This window comes from Ambystoma mexicanum, chromosome 6q (assembly GCF_040938575.1).
Source record: "Ambystoma mexicanum isolate Mex_15411 chromosome 6q, UKY_AmexF1_1, whole genome shotgun sequence".
NCBI classification, from domain to species: domain Eukaryota; kingdom Metazoa; phylum Chordata; class Amphibia; order Caudata; family Ambystomatidae; genus Ambystoma; species Ambystoma mexicanum.
The window spans coordinates 38,735,733-38,752,323 of record NC_090937.1 but is presented as its reverse complement, the minus strand read 5'-3'; the positions used below and the strand labels follow the sequence as shown (position 1 = coordinate 38,752,323).

At 44.0% G+C, this 16,591-nt stretch overlaps 1 protein-coding gene across 6 annotated transcripts in view; it reads right to left on the bottom strand.

Moving 5' to 3' along the window:
• PTPN13 (protein tyrosine phosphatase non-receptor type 13) overlaps positions 1-16,591 on the bottom strand; it is a 1,388,150-nt gene that overhangs the window by 1,086,925 nt on the left and 284,634 nt on the right. For all 6 annotated transcript variants that reach the window (XM_069630435.1, XM_069630437.1, XM_069630436.1 and 3 more), the window contains exon 3: positions 10,543-10,712. In XM_069630435.1, coding sequence (XP_069486536.1) covers positions 10,543-10,712 — 170 coding nt within the window. The remainder of the gene's footprint in view (positions 1-10,542; positions 10,713-16,591) is intronic.

Here is a 16,591-nt window from a genome sequence, read left to right as displayed (position 1 = left end):
CCCATGTAACACTGTGATGTACCCAGTGTGCAAGGCAAAAGGGAGATCATGGCTTTTCATACAGAATTTAAGGCCTCAACCACATTGTAGAAGCAGAGTATGCTTTAGTTGCAAATCCAGTGACAAATTGTGTGCAGCATTCCGGCGGAAGTTGCCTGCTTCACAGTCATTGATTTGAAGAATGCATTCTTCTCAGTGCTACTACACAAAGACTCATACGTCTGGACCAGCTTTATGTATAGGAACCAGAAGTGGAAACATACTCGTTTACCACAAGGGTACTGCGAGTCACCGTCTATCTTTAACAGGGTGATATAGATGGACTTTAGCAACATACAGATGGAGAGAGCAGTTTTGCAGCACGTAGAGACATTTTGATTTGCAGCATGACAGAAAACCAGTGTCGGAAGAACTCAGTACACATGCTGACTGTGTTAGCTTCCAAGGGATACAAGGTAGACAAAGCCAAGTTACAGTGCTGTCAGAAGGAGGTGCTATATATGGGACATACAATATCCCAAAATGGCAGACTGATCACCCCACAGAGAGCAGAGACAATACGCAAGACACCAAAGCCCACGACAGTGAGGGAACTGCAACAGCTCTTAGGGTTATGCAACTACTGCAGAGCATGGGTCTTTGACAAGGCCCCTACTGGGCGCTCTAAAGGAAGCGCAGAAGGGAAACAGAACACTGAGATGACCGAGGCATTTGAGGAAATGAAGGAAGCAATAAGCACAGCATCAGTGGTAGGGATCCCAGACTACAAAAAGGAGTTTTTCCTATTCACTCACACTTAAGGTGTAGTGATGAAGGCAGTACTGACACAAAAGACAAGCATGGGACACAAGCCAATAGCCTAATACAGTGGGAAACTCGACCAAGTAATGAGAGAGCACCCTCAGTGTGAACAAGCTTTGGCAGCTGCCTCATTTGAAGTGGAGAAGTCAGCAGCAATAACCATGTGGTGCATCACCACTCTTTATGTGGAGCGTGCCCTCTTTGCGATGCTGCAGAAGCCAAAGAGCACACTGACACCACAAAGAGCATTAGCGTATGAGGGGATACTACTGAATGTAGGGCTGAAGATAGTGAGATGCAGAATTGTCAACCCAGCAACATCTCTAGCAGATGTCCCACAGGTAGGAGACTATGCATACGATTGTACAGCAAACAGAGATGTTCAGTGCCACTCGCAAGGTAGAGGAGGATACACATACTCTACATTGACGGTTCTTCAACAATTGATCAGACAGATGGTGTCAGACATATAGGAACTGCAGTAGTACGACCGAAGGAGGATGGGACAAGTGGAGTAGTGGTGAGTGCGCGACTACCATCCCATTACTCAGCAAAAGCAGCAGAACTAGTGGCTCTAATACTAGCACTGGAACATAGCGCAGAGAAGGATGTGACAGTGTATTTTGACTCTGCCTATGTGACATCCACAGTACACTCTGGACTGACGTGATGGCTCAGGAGAGGAGTCAGGAGGGCAGGCAGAACTCCAGCACAGCATGCACTTCTATTGGGCAGATTGATCAAAGTAACTGCGTGGCCTGCACGAATATCAATAGTGAAGTGCCAAGCACACACTAAAGGGGAGGATCCCATCTCAAGAGGGAATGAAGCAGCAGATTTTGAGTTAAAGTGCACAGAATATTTCGGGGAGCCATAGAAACTAGGAGGAGCTCCAATCCTCAAGACCCACCTCTTCAAATAAACAACTACGTACCAGACAAAAACTCAACCACATACTTGAGCAAATTGTCCAGTGATTACATGTTTTGTACCAACTGTCTATATGTTAGCGCCCTGATGCTTGCGAGCGGCCAGCACTATATAAATAAATAAATGAATAAATAACCAAATGCGAGAGAGTGGACCAGAAGCATGGTACTAAAAGAAGGGTAAAATGTATTGCCAGAAACACAGATTATGGAGTTGCAGGGAGCTGCAACCAAGGAAGAGAAAGAGCTGTGGACAAAAAGGGGATGCACCATGTCTCCAACAGAAGCCTTATGGTGACAGAATAACACAGGGAAAGTGGTCATGCCACTAGCATTATGGGAGACTGCATTAGCACAATTGCACTAACCAACACACACGGGGAAAGAAGTAATTGATAAACGCATTGGAGAAACATGGTTCTGTCCTAATTTGGCAGAACACGTGGCTGAATTTGTGAGCAACTGTTTGACCTGCCAGCAGTTTCCAGCAGGGCATACTTTGAGAGTAGAGAGAGGAGCTTTACCGAGACCAGTAGGCCCCTTCCAGCATTTACACGTGGATTATGTAGATATGATCCAAGTCTGTCAAGGATACCGCTACATGGTAGTGGTTGTATGCCCATTCTCCAGGTGGATTGAGTTGGCCCCTGTTCACATGCTGATGCCCTTAGAGCAGCCAGGTTCTCAGTAAGGGAATTATTCCCAAGATGGGGCATGTGTGAGGTCCTGCGGTCTAACAATGGCCTTCACTTTGCCAATGAAATGTTTCAGCACATCACAGCATCGTTTGCCATCCAGCATAAGTTCCCCTGTGCTTACCACCCAACGGCCTCCTGTGGGAGAGCATAGCAAAAACACAGCAGAGCACAAAGAGAAACTGGCCACACTGCCTACCTCTCGTCTTGTTTGCATTGCACAGTAAGCCTGGGTCCGACCACCACTTAACACCCCATGAGGTGGTGATGGGATGGTGCATGCATCTCCCCCTGGCTCCTCCCACAAGAGCACTAAAGGATTGTGAGAACAGTGCAGATGTGTTAGGGCAGGAAATGCATGATTATGTTACTTCTCTGATGGCTAGCACTTCTTTTATCTCTCAACAGATACATCGAAACACAGATGTGTAAGCAGATGTAATTCTTGATGATTGCTCATGTTGCCCTCTGCCCATCACCTGGATACCTTTTCAAACCAATTTGTCCATGCTGTAAGGAGACCCAGTAGATTCCGAGCTCGATCCCCCAGAGTATATTATCTTGCCTTTATAGAATATCTGACCCAAACATACCCAGAGCTTGAGCATGGCAAGCCTCCTGTCCTCGCCACACACACAGACCCATCTGTGAGAAAACTGTGGGAGGAAGTATTTGCATTTGCCATAAGCGACTACCTGGTCCGCAGGGCTTAAGGGCACTTACAATACTAACAAAATAACACATTTCTTTGCGCATTTCAGGTGGGCAACTCTATCTTCAAGCTGCAAGGATCAAGCAGCACATGTGGAAATGATGGAAACAATAAAGAACATTATTATTATGTCATGTGGTATTTCCAAGCGGGTTGATGGGTTTCATATTTTGGTGAATATTCCTTATTGCTAGTGTGTCAAGAAATCAGCGTCTGCTTCACGTCCATTCAAGCGTTATGGCAGAACTACACGTTCCACAATCCCAAAACCTTCGGAGTCGAAACTCTTCCAGCGGATCAAACAACGTTGGGGATTGCCGTGGAGACGTTGGTTGCCTGAGCACGCTCGCGCACGATTGCGGCGTAACTACGTTTCACGCAGAGTCACGTGATTTCTTTAAATCTCCACACGGTAGTCAGAACGCTGCTTCTGAATTTACGATTTTTGGAGCTCACCACCTTGTCCTCGCATTACCTATCTTGTACCCTGTTTTGTCCCTCGGATTGTGATTGAATATTCCCTTGAACTCGGAACGAACGACCTGGTTTCTTGTCTGACATTTCTGGATTTGGCGCATTGGATTTTTCTGCACTTTGAACTTTGCTTTGAACTTTGCTTTGGACTTTCTTTGGAACCTGCTATAAGGAATTGGGATTGTTATTAGGCGTCCTCGTGCCGTCGGCTATAGGTTTAGGTTGGATTGTCCTTACCCTGGAACTGGCATTATCAGACGGACTTCTATTAAGAAAACCTTTAACCGGCCAACATCGAATCAACATCGAATCAGCTCTCCTGGTTTTCCTGGTCCTTCACGTCGCTTGGCTTGCTTTACGTGAGTACATGTTTTGGATCTACTTTATCGTCAGAAATCACGTTTAGTTCTGAAGTATAGATTACTCTAGGCGATTCCCCTTCCAATTAGTTCTTGGTTCTCTTGGAAGTTGCATTGTCTAGAGGTTCTACGACCTGTGGCTTTATACTGAATCTGTTACCCCCCAAGCTCGTTGTGGGTGGTTCTCACATATTCAGAAGCCTTATATCCATAATATGGAAACTGCCGACGATCCGTTGGCAGCTATGGTTCAGTTGGTTGCTGGTCTACGCGCAGACATGACTGCGGCTCATGATGCCACCCAGCGCCGGATCGACGCCCTTCAGGCCGGATTGCAGGCGGGTGATGGTGCTGGTGCTATTCCTTCTGGTTCTGCCTTTGGAGCGGGCGCTCCTCGACAGGGCAATGCGCCCGTGTACATGACGGCCCAGTTTCCATTGGCCCCTCCGGAACGTTTTATGGGGGATCCCAAAACGTTCCGCACCTTCATCAATCAATGTAGACTGCATTTCTTGTGCCGTCCTACATCTTTCCCTGATGCCACTACCAAGGCGGCTTTTGTCTTGTCCTACCTTGGGGGTACCGCTGCGGTCTGGGCTAACCCGTTACTGGAACAAGGGAGTCATCTTTTGTATGATTGTGATGCTCTCATATCAGCGATGTCTCGTGTCTTTGACACCCGGTATAAATCCCAAGCTTCAGATTTGGAACTGCTCTCCTTACAACAAAAGGATTTGCCCTTGCTGTCCTATCTAGCCAAGTTCAACCAATTGGTCGCAGAAACGGATTGGCCTGAGGCAAAGAAAGGGGCTCTGTTTTACAAAGGGCTTTCAGACTCTCTCAAGGATGTTTTGTCCTCTGTCCCAGTGATTCCTACTGCTTTCTCAGAATTGGTAGATCTAGTCCTGCAAATAGACGCACGGAGGGCAGAACGCAAAGGGGAAAAGAGTCCGGTTCCCTATCCTACACCAGTAGCCACGGAGCAGAGTCATACTTCGCCCGAGCCTATGCAGATAGGTACTCTTAGCGCTCCACTCTCGGCTGAAGAAAGAGAGCACCGTAGAAAGAACAATTTGTGTTATTACTGCGGCTCCTCGGAACATTTCCTAAGACAGTGTTCTAAAAAACCACGAAAACAGGGAAACTCCAAAGCTCGGCAATAGAGAGAGCCCCGTTGTCGAGTCCCGCAAATACGGGCTCTAATACCATGGTTTTGTTTCCCATATCTGTTGAAGTCTGTGCCTCTTCCATGGTTTCTTGTATGGCGGATGCTATATTGGATTCAGGGGCTACTGGGAATTATGCTGACAGCCAGTTTGTTAAGAGTCTTGGTATTCCTCTTATTCCCAAGTCTTCGCCGGAACTGGTCAATGCTGTTGATGGCACAACCTTGTTATCTGGTCTGGTCACAGAACAAACGGTAGATCTCATCATGACTACTTCTTCTGGGCATACTGAGGCCATAGCCTTCGACGTTATTTCAGCACCTCAGTTCAAGTTAATCCTTGGACTACCTTGGCTAAGAAGGCATAATCCGTTAGTGGATTGGGCTAAAGGAACGGTTTCTTTTTGGTCTTCCGGATATTATTATATCTGACAGAGGCTCACAGTTTACCTCACGGTTCTGGAAACATCTTACTACTTCTCTGGGTGTTGAGGCAAGGTATTCTTCTGCTTATCATCCGGAAACGGACGGTCAGACGGAACGCTTGAATGCTACATTGGAGCAGTATTTACGTTGCATTACCATGCAACTTCAAGAATCATGGTTGTCGGCGTTGGCTACTGCTGAATTTGCGTATAACAATTCAGTCCACACTTCTACTGGTGTTTCTCCCTTCTTTGCCTTGTATGGTTTTCATCCTCGTTCTTTGCCATTGGATCCTCCAGTCTTCTCAGACAATCCTGCGGTACAAAACAGTCTCAGAGATATTGCTTCTCTACACCAACAGGTGCATTCTCGATTAAAGGAAGCTCAAGACCGTATTAAGGAATACGCCGATCGGCATAGGTCTCCGGCGCCCGATTACCGTCCTGGTATGTTGGTCTGGCTTTCCACCAAACATCTCCGTATTCCCATGAGGAGTTGTTTAAAGCCTAAATACGTTGGTCCGTATCCTATCAAGAATATAATCAATCAGTCTGCTGTGAGACTCGAACTGCCGTATAATTGGAAGATCCATCCAGTTTTTCACGTTTCTCTTCTGAAACCCTGTTCGGAGGGAACCAGGCTCCCCGTTCGTCCACCTCCGGTCAAGGTACAGGGGGAAGAGGAGTATGAGGTGAAGGCGATTCTAGATTCTAAGGTTTCCCGAGGTGTTCGGTATTTCCTTATTGACTGGAAGGGTTATGGTCCAGAGGATCGTACCTGGGAGCCTGAGTCCAATGTACATGCTCCGTTGCTTTTGGCTCGTTTTCTGGCCTCTCAGGGGGTGAAGACATCTTTGGGGGAGGATACTGTCAAGAAATCAGCGTCTGCTTCACGTCCCCTCAAGCGTTATGGCAGAACTACACGTTCCACAATCCCAAAACCTTCGGAGTCGAAACTCTTCCAGCGGATCAAACAACGTTGGGGATTGCCGTGGAGACGTTGGTTGCCTGAGCACGCTCGCGCACGATTGCGGCGTAACTACGTTTCACGCAGAGTCACGTGATTTCTTTAAATCTCCACACGGTAGTCAGAACGCTGCTTCTGAATTTACGATTTTTGGAGCTCACCACCTTGTCCTCGCATTACCTATCTTGTACCCTGTTTTGTCCCTCGGATTGTGATTGAATATTCCCTTGAACTCGGAACGAACGACCTGGTTTCTTGTCTGACATTTCTGGATTTGGCGCATTGGATTTTTCTGCACTTTGAACTTTGCTTTGAACTTTGCTTTGGACTTTCTTTGGAACCTGCTATAAGGAATTGGGATTGTTATTAGGCGTCCTCGTGCCGTCGGGTATAGGTTTAGGTTGGATTGTCCTTACCCTGGAACTGGCATTATCAGACGGACTTCTATTAAGAAAACCTTTAACCGGCCAACATCGAATCAACATCGAATCAGCTCTCCTGGTTTTCCTGGTCCTTCACGTCGCTTGGCTTGCTTTACGTCAGTACATGTTTTGGATCTACTTTATCGTCAGAAATCACGTTTAGTTCTGAAGTATAGATTACTCTAGGCGATTCCCCTTCCAATTAGTTCTTGGTTCTCTTGGAAGTTGCATTGTCTAGAGGTTCTACGACCTGTGGCTTTATACTGAATCTGTTACCCCCCAAGCTCGTTGTGGGTGGTTCTCACATAGTGCTACTGCTGTATCCTCTATTAACATTCCCCCAACCCAATGGTGGACACTGCTGATAAAGTAAGGAGAGCTAAGCGCAGTGTTTGTACAGACATGAGAGGGTTTGACATGTCTCTCATTGACACTGCTTGAGTGTCTATTAATATGTGGTTCAAACAGATGACCAAAGTAGGTAAGGAAACCACTGGGAAGAGTTGTTATGTCTGCTCTTTAATTCCCTATGCCATGAGCGCCTCCATGTCTTAAATAATACATATTTAAAGTTGCGCCTCTTTGCATCTGTAGTACAGACACATTTGCCAGGACATTCATTTGTTAAAATGGTATCTAGTCGAAAATAGTTTCATCTAATGCCATACCATCGAATTATATTCAATGAAAAGCACTACCATCGAATTACCTTTTCATTGACTATAATTCTATGGTGTTATCAAAATTAATTTTGACATTTATTGGGTTAAAAAAATAATGTGTTAGGGTTAGGGTTGGGGCTAGGGTTAGATTAGGGTTAATGGGGGGTGGGCGTGGGGATTTGGGGGACCCCCGACCCCCAATATATAAAAAAAAAAATGATACAAGGAGCTGGCCAGTGCTGAAATTTCAGCACTGGACAGCTCCATGTAATGTTTTAATGTAGAAAATAAAAGCATCGAAATGCTAATTTTTACATTTTGTCATGCTTGCTGGACATATTACCTCTGGACCTGGAAAACCATCTTCACGCAGAACGGGTTATGCTCATAGAACTGCTAGACCGTTCTATTCTAAATGGAGGTTGTTTGATGTACTGCCGGGAAAACGACGTTTACATTATTCACATCGTTGAATTCACATGATTCAGGGTAGTCACGGGTGTTACTGCAGTACATTCATAAGCAGCGTGGAGACGTTGCTCGCTGCTTCTGATTGAACCAATATGGCGTTTGGTAGCTGAACTCTTGATCTACATCCTTGCATCTTGTCAGTTACTTCCTGGGTTTTCTTCGGCGTGTTTCTTCCACACGCAAACTCCTGGAGCTGGCTTTCCTTCACACGCGAGTTTTGGCAGCACTGTCTGCGTGCACTTCAGTCGCGTGTATCCTCACACGCAGGTTCCTGATATCTTTGCATGCTGCTTTCCTGACTGCATGTAAATTGCTGCGTGTTAATTCCCACGCGGATGCTGGAACTCTCCAAGCGCGGCTGTCGTGGCTGCGTGTACTCTGTTCGCGGGTAAAACCTCACGCAGACGCTGGAACTCTTCAGGTACGACTGTCTGGCTGCGTGCACTTCTGTTTGCGTGTAAAATCACACGCGGTCTACTCTACTCTTTACACGCTGTGGTCCTGGTTGCGTGTACTTTTATTGTGTGTAAATCAGCCCGCTTTTCTACTATACTTGCAAGCGCGGCTGTTCAGGCTGCGTGAACTTTTATTGCGTGTAAATCTGCACGCAGTTTTTTTTAACTCTTTGAAACATGTAACCTCACACGCATCCCTGGCACCTGTGAGGAGATAATAGGTGAACTCAATTCATTTCTGTTCTATGTTAGAAAGGAAGTATTATCAATAAATGTTTATTTGAAGGTGATTGTGCACAGAACTTTGGACGCTATCCTGTGGTGCACCAACCCGGTATCTAGCGTGAGCCACGTGCCGTTCGGGCTAAGTCTCCCTTACTAACCTCCCATCCTTTGTCGTTGTTTCAATTGCTGGATTTCTTCTGAGACTTCTTGGTGGAGATTCCAGTTCTAAGCCTACAGGTTAGTGCTGTAATTAGTGCTATTACTGTGCTATCAGTGAGAGTTTAGTTTGTACAACTTCTCATGATGCTTTATTTATCCTAGGCTGACTTCCTATAATGCTCCCAGGCCCTTTCCAGTGATCCCTCTCTCTGCATGTTTTACTAGTCAGAGAGTTGTATCATTTGGAAGGTCTAATTTGACTTCACTACTATCAAGCCGTGTGAATTCAAGGATCCAGAAGAGCCCTACCAATTGTATCCTTTTTGGTTACCGTATCCTTTTCATAAGATACCTTGGTGATTTATGACACATTTAAAGGTACATATCCATTTGATGGAAACATTTCGATGGATATGTACTTTTAATGTAAAATATAGAATGTCGATGCTTTTATTTTCGATGCATTGGCATTTCGATGCATCGTTTTCAATGCAATGACTACAAACCATTAAAATTGCTCTTTGTAATAACATGTAGCTTAAAGTTCCCTCCTGCATTAACGCACAGGGTCTACACCCCTCACTTATTCTCAAGTGAGAGTAGATTTTCCTAAGGGGATTCATGCCCCCCTTATTTATTTTTTCACTGACACATTGGGTGAACTCACTAAGTTGACATTTGCCCTCTGTGCACAAACTCATCTTCCACGCTGAAACACTACAGACAGATCAACTAAACCACTTGCGCACAGCAATTTAAATTATCTCCCTAAAGTCAAACAAACACACACTATAACTATAAAACGATCTTGCATACCACCATCCCGGCCAATACATCCGAGCACCATAGGAACACAACCTACAGGCCCACAACCAGGACAAATTATTTTTCGCCAGGGAAAATAGGATTTCCTAAACATATAATCCCCCAGGTAAGTACACAGTGTATAAAGTCTGAACGTTTTCTGGACATTCAGATTACTTGCTGTGAATGGCTGTGTACCTGGGAGCATCATGGCTTCCAGGTGTATTGATGACTCATCTGCATGGCTCCATCAACTGCAGTGTTTGTTTCAATTGCGGCGTGCTAAATCTACTTTCAGAGTGGGAGGCATTGTCAAAAAGTATCCACTTCAAAATTGCAATCCCACACCCCTGCTTCTAAATGGGGCGTCACCGCCAAATGTATCCCGATTACCCTGTCCGTAGGGGGGGTGTTAAGCTCAGCTGTCATATCTCCCCAAAAGGTGTCTCCTCCTTTTGGAGTGGGAACGAACACCCTTGATTCAACACAAACAGTTGTCAGTTATCAAATATAAAGTAGCGCGTGTGTGTGTCATAATTAATACATTAAGGCTACAGAGTGACAGTAGGTTTTTAAAAACAACCAGATTTATCGGACATCTTGTCCATTGCAAAAGTGGAGTTTTAAAAAATATTCCATACCCCTGAATTGTAGGCAAAGGAAAGAAACCTTTATTAGTGACAGCAAACGGCCATCAATGTGGAGAAGGCAGGAGAACACTCAAAACTCCTGCATTCGGTGAAGACAACTGAAAAGAATACACTGCAAAAAGATAGCCTAGTATTAAAGGAGTACACATCACCGTGGAAGGAAATACCTTTTCAACGTCCGACAGGGATGACAGCGCTTGGTTCTGCAGTACTTCCGGTGCCGTGAAAGCACGCAAGTCCTGCTGGGAAACATTTTCATCTGTAAACGACACACTGCCAGAAGGGAGCAGCAGAAGAGACCATGGAGAAATGATAAATCCCAGGCCAGCAGGATCAGCTGTCGGTGGATAAAAAGAAAAATCAATAGGTTACTCAAGCTGGAGATTACTGGTAGAAAAGTATACACATTACAGAAATTACAAAATGCCATTTGTAGTGTATGACCAAGTATTTTTCTTAACTGCTGGTTGTTTCATGGACTTTAGTATACCTTCTCAACCAAACAGAACCGTACATTCTGCAATGTTACACTTTATTATTTAATTCTTCTGAAACAGCTGTTTTCAACAAAAAAACTAAATAAAACAATTGCCATGTAGGTTAAGAGTACACATCGGATAAGCGAGTCAATGTGTGCCCATGTGCCTCAACAGTGCTACTGTATCTATATTTTATTTAATTATATATTTTTTTCCTTTTTTATTCACTTCAACATTCACCTAATAGCAGCTTAACAGTGTTCGACACTACTGAAAAACACAATCAAATGCATATTAAAACACATAATGCAAACATGTACAAATGAATCCTCTAAATTTCTAAACAATCAGATTAAAAATGAATGTGTGTGCCGGCAAAATCCAGAAACGGACTATGGCAGAAAAATAAGTCTGCTGCATGCACTACTTGTATGAATTTAATTGTTGGTAGTTTGTATGACATATAAGAGTGGTAAGGCTTAGAAAATAAAGTCTCCAGCCAATCTCTTCCATACAAAGATGCAATATAGTACTGTGCCAATCCTTTAAATAGTCGCACAATGGTCGATTTCCTGCCCTATAATGTATACAACAAGCTGACCTATAGATTTCAAGTGAACACATTAATACATTTATTTATGCACATTTTCTTGTGTTTTTTCATTTGTTTCATTTATAACGCGCCATAACCCGCAGGCATCAGGGCACACAGTAACACAAGGGCATTCTGGAGATACAACAAGGAGTTGGTGATCATTGAGGGAATTATTAAAACAGTAGTGTTTTCAGATTTTTTCTGAAGACTGAGTTTTTCTTCCGTGCGAAGGCTCACTGGAAGAGCATTCCATGTCTTGGAGTTCTGAAAGGGAATGATCTACCCTTTAGTTCTTTTCACACCGAATGGCGAGTAGTTGCACTGTGCTAGTTTGCAGAGAACTGCAGGATTTATGTTGCGTCAGTGATTGCTTTAAGTATTGAGGGGCATTGCCGAGTAGTAATGTATTGGTCAGCGAAAGAGTTACGAATTGGATCCTCTTTTCCAGAGGCAGCCAGTGGAGGTCCTTTGGTAGTTGATGTTCTTTTCTAGAGATGTTGCATATTATCCTAACTGCATCATTCTGAATAATCTGAAGTTTATGCACATTTTCCTTACTGGCTCCACTGAGCAGTGCGCTGTAATAGTCCATGCGAAGCATTACAATAGCTCTAAGATTTCACAGTTCTTGCGTGAAACCAGAGGACTTATTTGGCGCAGGACTTTTAGATGGTAATATGAACTTTTTACAACATTATTAACATCCGCATCAGAGTTAAGCGATTCATCCAGCACAGTGCAGTTTCTTAACTCTTTCAACGACTGGAATGAGACAGACGTCCACTTTGAAACCTGAATATGCCTGGTTAAATTGGTTTCTTGCTGGTTAGGTGCTGAAAATCATGAGCTCGATTTTTGAGCAGTTAAGGCACATCCAGTTACTTACCATCCATTCCCTGACAGATGCATTGATGGAAGTACGATTGGCCGAGTATTTAGAATAATCTCCACAAAGGTCCATTATTAGTTGGAAATCATTGGCATAGTTAGTAAAGTGTAGCCCATTTGTTTCCAATTGTTTGCCGAAGGGTTTTATGTATATATTAAACAGTGCCAGAGAGATGCATGCCCCTTGGGGAACTCCATAGTTGATTGGGCCTGGTTCAGATCAGGTATTTCCGCAGCACATTTTGGAACTCCTTTCTCTCAGAAAGGAATGTACCCATTCAATGTTGTGATTGGAACAGTCCCTGGTGGTTGCCAATGTTTCAAGCAGGTGCGAGTGGTCTAGCAGATCCAAAGCGGCCGAGAGATCCAATAGGATCAACAGCCCTGTTTTGCTCTTGTCTAGCCTTTCAAACATTTGGATTTGTAGGTTGAGCAAAGCACTTTCTGTTCTGTGATTACTCAAAAAACCTGACTGTTTTGGGTGGAAGGACGCCAATATCTCTAGGTGGGTCTGTAGTTGCGACGCAGCAACTTTATCTAGAATTTTCAATAATAAAAAAGGTGTATTTGTGATTGGTTTTAAATTAGTTGAGTCCTTAGGATTGAGTCCAGGTTTCTTTACAAGGGGAGTTACTACTTCCTTGAGAGCTATTGGCACTTTTCTATGTGCAAAGGAGGCATTGATGAATCTTGAAGTTAGTATAATCTTAGTTGGTATAAGGTCTCCCAGACAGATTTTGTGCCTTAAGTTGAATGCTCTTTCCATTTCTTCATTACGAATTACTCTAAAAAAGAAGTCTAGACGAATTCCGCTTTCTTTAATTGTTCTCGGGATTTTGTTCAGGAGGTTGCAATGCATTTTTCTGTCAGTTTTGAATCTTGTTACGTGCCACCACTACTTTATCCTGAAAGGCTTTTCGAAAATGTTCACAATCTGCTTTTTCTGGGGCAAAAGATTGCGAGAGGGCGATGGTTTTTTCCACTTTCTCATTGCAAAAATGTTTTTAGTGTATATGATTTTAATTTTCTACGTTTTTTACAAACATTTCCAGCTCTTCCTATTTTCTGTTTTATCTTTGGCCCAGTGTCTCTCAGCCTGTCTTATTGCTTTTTTCAGGGTGTTTAATTCTGGAGTATAACGATCATGTTAGGGTGGTCGTGCACTATTTTGGCTCTGACCTGGGTGCTTTTATCCAATAATGTTGAAATGTGCAATTTAAAGGTTTCTGCCAATTTGTAAGGATGGTCATGATCGGAAGAAGCGATCATGATAGACTGAAGGCAGTTTTCTAGATCTGCAGTGTTGAATTTATTGAAGTTCCTTACTTCTAGATTTAGCCCCCGATTCATGAAATTATTTGCGCATAAAACACAGATTTGCGTGCCATTCTGCCCAAAAACTCCCATACCTCAAACAGGGATTTTCAGGCAGAATGGTGCGCAAATCTGAGTTCTATGCGCAGGTAATTCCATTAATCAGGGTGTTAGTGTGCAGTCGATAGTGGTCGGACCAAATATATGCTTTGCTTTCAATATGACTGACACTAATGTTACGAGTCGTCACCCAATCTAGGACCTGTCCTTTTATATTGGGGGGGGGTCTTGGGTTTGAATTAAGATGTCCATGTTGGTGAGGTGTTGCTCCAAATCAATGGCATCCTTATCCTTTTTATCCCCTTTCCGACGATTCAGATCCCCCAAAAAGACAGGGGAGGTATTAGGTCTGTTCAAAGGGTTCAGGAGATGGGTAATGTCTTCATTGAAAGATGACATATCAATGGGGTCGGGGGCAGTAAATTAATATAAAGCTGACACAGTTATTCTTAGTGCATTCAACGCTAGATTCGAAAAGTCCTAGCTCTTTTTTGTTTATGATTGCTACTCCACCTCCCCGGCACTTTAGGCGTTTTTTTCAGAAGACGTTACATCCCTGGGGAGTTGCTAAGTCTATGCTTGGGCCATTGCCTTCTTGCAGCCAGGTCTCTGTGATACACATGTCTACCTTGTTAACCTTGTTATCGACATTGTAGTCCTGTATCTCTATGGCATGTTTTGGCAGTGAGGAGGTGTTTAGCAGGGATCTCTCTTTAGTTGTTTGGACGTGATCCCTACATGGCGTTCATTAGGCTCTAAGAGCTTCATTTTGGGGTTAATAATACTTGGTCCTTTACTACTATACGCCGGCTGGGTAGAAGCATGTTTTACTATGTCATCTGTAGTGGTTCAAGCTGCTTCTTGCTATGATCTGTTGCGAGCAATCACCGGATCTGGTGTGCGTTTCTGAAACGTGGTTACATGACGCATCTGGCCCTTGTGTAGAACAAGCCTTTCCTGTGAACTATAATATTGTTCGCCTAGATAGAGGCTCTGTCCATCCTGGTGGTGGCCTAGCACTTACTTACAGATCCTCCATTGTCTGTGCAACTGTACCGCTTACTCATAACATTACAATGGAAGTCTTATTGGTAAGCGTTTCCATTTTGGCATCCAGAACTCTTGCATATGTTAATTATCTATCGTCTTCCCACAACTGATTCTGTGTTTGATACTGGTTTTCTGGAAATGGTTGCAAACTTGCTAATTTGATTATAGTTGGAGAATTTTGGAGAACAAATCATCCTTCTGATCACCGGGCTGCCCGCTTCATCACAGCTATGGGTGACTGATTTTTAGCAATTTATTATTGGACCAACCAGCCGTTAGGCAATACGCTGAACTTGGTTTTTTCTCCTGCTGCGTTAGTAACCACTTTCACTGTTCTACGCGTCCTTTGGACCGATGCTTTTATCATTCCGTTTTCTATTGGGGTAAATGGTTCTGTTAATGTTGCTTCTATTCAGGGCCCCTTTTAGCAAAGATGGCGTACTACTGACGCCGATAACATTCTGGCCCAATTCACTGATTTTTGCGCCGCTTGGCAAAGTGCCAGACTTGGCTGCTCTTTCACAAGCTTTTGCAGCCACAGCTAATAATCTGGCTCCATTTAAACCCTCTAAACCATGTTCTCGCCTCTGACCCTTGGTTCACTTTTCATCTTGCCAACATACGGCTTCGCTGCAGACAAGCTGAACGTAAATGGCAGGTAAATTATTGTCCAGCCGCTAGGTCCCTTTTGCAACAGGTCACATCTATCTATAATAAAGCCATCTTTGAGGCTATGTGTGCCAATTATACTAACAGCTTCAAATCCGCTTTAAATCAGCGCAAGGAGTTATTTAGCCTTATGCGAATCGCTTTCTTCGACTCCTGCGTCCTCAGGTTTAGTTTCTCCTTTACAGGCTCTGTGCGATTCACTTTCAACATATTTCTTCCAAATAATGGTCACTATTTGTGAGAAAATTCCTTCCTCTGGCCTTAGGACTGTCAACCTTGACACTGTATCTTTGGCAGTCGATCAATCGCACTCCTGGTACAATTTTCTCCTTTTTGTTCCTGCAGACATTGTAGCTGATACTAACAAAATGAGACCGGCCTCTCTACTGGATACCATCCCGCTTTTCATTTTGAAAGAGATCAGGACTAACATCGCTTTTTTGGTTGCTGAGGCAGTCAACCTCTTTAAAGCATGCACTGGTCAAACCACTTAAAAAACGTTCTTTGGATCCCACTCTCTCCCTCGGAATTTTTGCCCCATCTCCCTTTATTTTCTAATGAAACTCCTGGAATCACTGGCTAATACATTGGTTTCTTTGGTTCAACATGAAGTGGAGTCACTTCTTCAGATTTTACCTGTTCATCCTTAACAGAGGATCGAGATGTATCGAAATGGCAATAGGCCATTTTCTCCCCTATATCTGGATCAACAGTATTCCGCTCAAAGGAAAAATACTATGTCTCACCCTGTGCAATCTCCCCACTTCCCTGATCCTGGTCACCACACCCAGGTGATCCTCCCGTAGTGCACCGCCCAAAGGATTGGGATCAGGAAGCGTCTGCTCTCTCCTGGCCACCCGGAAGGAGACTAGGTATGGTTTTAGTGTGGAATCCGCAGGATTCTCCACAGGGATGTTCCAGTCATAGGGGTGGGATGTGATATGGGAATACAAGGGCCCTAGATGGCACCTAGGTATTGACTGAAGATTATTAAAGTCTTAAGGTTGTTCCTGAACAAGAGCATTGGTGTTGTCCGGATTGTCATTGGGATGGTGTTTCAATAAGTAGGGGTGTATCAAGAGAAGGTTTGCTTCCTGGATGTTTTTTGCTCCAGTTTCGTCTGGAGCCTAGCAATGGTCTGACTTCTGAAGGAACGCAACC